The sequence below is a fragment of the plastid genome of Prunus dulcis (assembly GCF_902201215.1).
Source record: "Prunus dulcis plastid, complete genome".
Taxonomy (NCBI): domain Eukaryota; kingdom Viridiplantae; phylum Streptophyta; class Magnoliopsida; order Rosales; family Rosaceae; genus Prunus; species Prunus dulcis.
In genome coordinates, this window is record NC_034696.1 from 90,001 (window position 1) to 95,000 (window position 5,000).

The following is a 5,000-nucleotide window of genomic DNA, read 5'->3' on the forward strand; positions in this document are numbered from 1 at the left end:
ACCGGAACAGGGGGGGATACACGTTACACCACGATTTTGAATCAGAAGAGAGATTTCAAGAAATGGCAGATCTATTCACTCTATCAATAACCGAGCCGGATCTGGTGTATCATAAGGGATTTGCCTTTTCTATTGGATTGGATCAAAAACAATTCTTGAATGAGGTATTCAACTCCAGGGATGAATCGAAAAAGAAATCTTTATTGGTTCTACCTCCTATTTTTTATGAAGAGAATGAATCTTTTTATCGAAGGATCAGAAAAAAATGGGTCCGGACCTCCTGCGGGAATGATTTGGAAGATCCAAAACCAAAAATAGTGGTATTTGCTAGCAACAACATAATGGAGGCAGTCAATCAATATAGATTGATCCGAAATCTGATTCAAATCCAATATAGCACCTATGGGTACATAAGAAATGTATTGAATCGATTCTTTTTAATGAATAGATCCGATCGCAACTTCGAATATGGAATTCAAAGGGATCAAATAGGAAATGATACTCTGAATCATAGAACTATAATGAAATATACGATCAACCAACATTTATCAAATTTGAAAAAGAGTCAGAAGAAATGGTTCGATCCTCTTATTTTTATTTCTCGAACCGAGAGATCCGTGAATCGGGATCCTAATGCATATAGATACAAATGGTCCAATGGGAGCAAGAATTTACAGGAACATTTGGAACATTTCATTTCTGAGCAGAAGAGCCGTTTTCATTTTCAAGTAGTGTTCGATCGATTACGTATTAATCAATATTCGATTGATTGGTCTGAGGTTATCGACAAAAAAGATTTGTCTAAGTCACTTCCTTTCTTTTTGTCCAAGTTACTTCTTTTTTTGTCCAAGTTTCTTCTCTTTTTGTCTAACTCACTTCCTTTTTTCTTTGTGAGTTTCGGGAATATCCCCATTCATAGGTCCGAGATCCACATCTATGAATTGAAAGGTCCGAATGATCAACTCTGCAATCAGTTGTTAGAATCAATAGGTCTTCAAATCGTTCATTTCAAAAAATTGAAACCCTTCTTATTGGATGATCATGAGACTTCCCAAAAATCTAAATTCTTGATCAATGGAGGAACAATATCACCATTTTTGTTCAATAAGATACCGAAGTGGATGATTGACTCATTCCATACTAGAAATAATCGCAGGAAATCTTTTGATAACATGGATTCCTATTTCTCAATGATATCCCACGATCAAGACAATTGGCTGAATCCCGTGAAACCATTTCATAGAAGTTCATTGATATCTTCTTTTTATAAAGCAAATCGACTTCGATTCTTGAATAATCCACATCACTTCTGCTTCTATTGTAACAAAGGATTCCCTTTTTATGTGGAAAAGGCCCGTATCAATAATTATGATTTTACGTATGGACAATTCCTCAATATCTTGTTCATTCGCAAGAAAATATTTTCTTTGTGCGGCGGTAAAAAAAAATATGCTTTTTTGGAGAGAGATACTATTTCACCAATCGAGTTACAGGTGTCTAACATATTCATACCTAACGATTTTCCACAAAATGGTGACGAAAGGTATAACTTGTACAAATCTTTCCATTTTCCAATTCGATCCGATCCATTCGTTCGTAGAGCTATTTACTCGATCGCAGACATTTCTGGAACACTTCTAACAGAGGGACAAATAGTAAATTTTGAAAGAACTTATTGTCAACCTCTTTCAGATATGAATCTGTCTGATTCAGAAGGGAAGAACTTGCATCAGTATCTCAATTTCAATTCAAACATGGGTTTGATTCACACTCCATGTTCTGAGAAATATTTACCATCCGAAAAGAGGAAAAAACGGGGTCTTTGTCTAAAGAAATGCCTTGAGAAAGGGCAGATGTATAGAACCTTTCAACGAGATAGTGCTTTTTCAACTCTCTCAAAATGGAATATATTCCAAACATATATGCCATGGTTCCTTACTTCGACAGGATACAAATATCTAAATTTTATATTTTTAGATACTTTTTCAGACCTATTGCCGATACTAAGTAGCAGCCAAAAATTTGTATCCATTTTTCATGATATTATGCATGGATCAGATATATCATGGCGAATTCTTCAGAAAAAATTGTGTCTTCCACAATGGAATCTGATAAGTGATATTTCGAGTAAGTGTTTACATAATCTTCTTCCGTCCGAAGAAATGATTCATCGAAATAATGAGTCATCATTGATATCGACACATCTGAGATCGCCAAATGTTCGGGAGTTCCTCTATTCAATCCTTTTCCTTCTTCTTGTTGCTGGATATCTCGTTCGTACACATCTTCTCTTTGTTTCTCGAGCCTATAGTGAGTTACAGACAGAGTTCGAAAGGGTCAAATCTTTGATGATTCCATCATACATGATTGAGTTGCGAAAACTTCTGGATAGGTATCCTACATCTGAACTGAATTCTTTCTGGTTAAAGAATCTCTTTCTAGTTGCTCGGGAACAATTAGGAGATTCTCTAGAAGAAATACGGGGTTCTGCTTCTGTCGGCAACATGCTATGGGGTGGTGGTCCCGCTTATGGGGTCAAATCAATACGTTCTAAGAAGAAATATTTGAATATCAATCTCATCGATATCATAAGTATCATACCAAATCCCATCAATCGAATCGCTTTTTCGAGAAATACGAGACATCTAAGTCATACAAGTAAAGAGATCTATTCATTGATAAGAAAAAGAAAAAACGTGAACGGTGATTGGATTGATGATAAAATAGAATCCTGGGTCTCGAACAGTGATTCGATTGATGATAAAGAAAGAGAATTCTTGGTTCAGTTCTCCACCTTAACGACAGAAAAAAGGATTGATCAAATTCTATTGAGTCTGACTCATAGTGATCATTTATCAAAGAATGGCTCTGGTTATCAAATGATTGAACAACCGGGAGCAATTTACTTACGATACTTAGTTGACATTCATAAAAAGTATCTAATGAATTATGAGTTCAATACATCCTGTTTAGCAGAAAGACGGATATTCCTTGCTCATTATCAGACAATCACTTATTCACAAACCTCCTGTGGGGCTAATAGTTTTCATTTCCCATCTCATGGAAAACCCTTTTCGCTCCGCTTAGCCCTATCCCTCTCTAGGGGTATTTTAGTGATAGGTTCTCTAGGAACTGGACGATCCTATTTGGTCAAATACCTAGCGACAAACTCCTATGTTCCTTTCATTACAGTATTTCTGAACAAGTTCCTGGATAACAAGCCCAAGGGTTTTCTTGTTGATGATAGTGACGATATTGATGATAGCGACGATATTGATGATAGTGACGACCGTGACTTTGATACGGAGCTAGAGCTTCTAACTATGATGAATGCGCTAACTATGGGTATGATGCCGGAAATAGACCGATTTTATATCACCCTTCAATTCGAATTAGCAAAAGCAATGTCTCCTTGCATAATATGGATTCCAAACATTCATGATCTGGATGTGAATGAGTCGAATTACTTATCCCTCGGTCTATTAGTGAACTATCTCTCCAGGGATTGTGAAAGATGTTCCACTAGAAATATTCTTGTTATTGCTTCGACTCATATTCCCAAAAAAGTGGATCCCGCTCTAATAGCTCCGAATAAATTAAATACATGCATTAAGATACGAAGGCTTCTTATTCCACAACAACGAAAGCACTTTTTCACTCTTTCATATACTAGGGGATTTCACTTGGAAAAGAAAATGTTCCATACTAATGGATTCGGGTCCATAACCATGGGTTCCAATGTACGAGATCTTGTAGCACTTACCAATGAGGCCCTATCGATTAGTATTACACAGAAGAAATCAATTATAGACACTAATATAATTAGATCTGCTCTTCATAGACAAACTTGGGATTTGCGATCCCAAGTAAGATCGGTTCAGGATCATGGGATCCTTTTCTATCAGATAGGAAGGGCTGTTGCACAAAATGTACTTCTAAGTAATTGCTCCATAGATCCTATATCTATCTATATGAAGAAGAAATCATGTAACGAAGGGGATTCTTATTTGTACAAATGGTACTTCGAACTTGGAACGAGCATGAAGAAATTAACGATACTTCTTTATCTTTTGAGTTGTTCTGCCGGATCGGTCGCTCAAGACCTTTGGTCTCTACCCCGACCCGATGAAAAAAATGGGATCACTTCTTATGGACTCGTTGAGAATGATTCTGATCTAGTTCATGGCCTATTAGAAGTAGAAGGCGCTCCGGTGGGATCCTCACGGACAGAAAAAGATTGCAGTCAGTTTGATAATGATCGAGTGACATTGCTTCTTCGGCCCGAACCAAGGAATCCCTTAGATATGATGCAAAATGGATCTTGTTCTATCGTTGATCAGAGATTTCTCTATGAACAATACGAATCGGAGTTTGAAGAAGGGGAAGGAGTCCTCGACCCGCAACGGATAGAGGAGGATTTATTCAATCACATAGTTTGGGCTCCTAGAATATGGCGCCCTTGGGGCTTTCTATTTGATTGTATCGAAAGGCCCAATGAATTGGGATTTCCCTATTGGGTCAGGTCATTTCGGGGCAAGCGGATCATTTATGATGAAGAGGATGGGCTTCAAGAGAATGATTCGGAGTTCTTGCAGAGTGGAACCATGCAGTACCAGACACGAGATAGATCTTCCAAAGAACAAGGCTTTTTTCGAATAAGCCAATTCATTTGGGACCCTGCGGATCCACTCTTTTTCCTATTCAAAGATCAGCCTTTTATCTCTGTGTTTTCACATCGAGAATTCTTTGCAGATGAAGAGATGTCAAAGGGGCTTCTTACTTCCCAAACAGATCTTCCTACATCTATATATAAACGCTGGTTTATCAAGAATACGCAAGAAAGGTACTTCGAATTGTTGATTCATCGCCAGAGATGGCTTAGAACCAATAGTTCATTATCTAATGGATTTTTCCGTTCTAATACTCCATCCGAGAGTTATCAGTATTTATCAAAGCTGTTCCTATCTAACGGAACGCTATTGGATCAAATGACAAAGACA

General features: G+C 37.4%; 1 protein-coding gene across 1 annotated transcript in view; it reads left to right on the forward strand. All coding sequences in view use genetic code 11, as the record gives it.

Annotated features, from left to right (window-relative positions):
* ycf2 (hypothetical chloroplast RF21) overlaps positions 1-5,000 on the forward strand; it is a 6,834-nt gene that overhangs the window by 1,780 nt on the left and 54 nt on the right. The window contains exon 1 of the mRNA in view: positions 1-5,000. This exon is cut by the window's left edge and continues 1,780 nt beyond it; it is cut by the window's right edge and continues 54 nt beyond it. Within this exon, the coding sequence (YP_009366385.1) occupies positions 1-5,000 (5,000 nt within the window).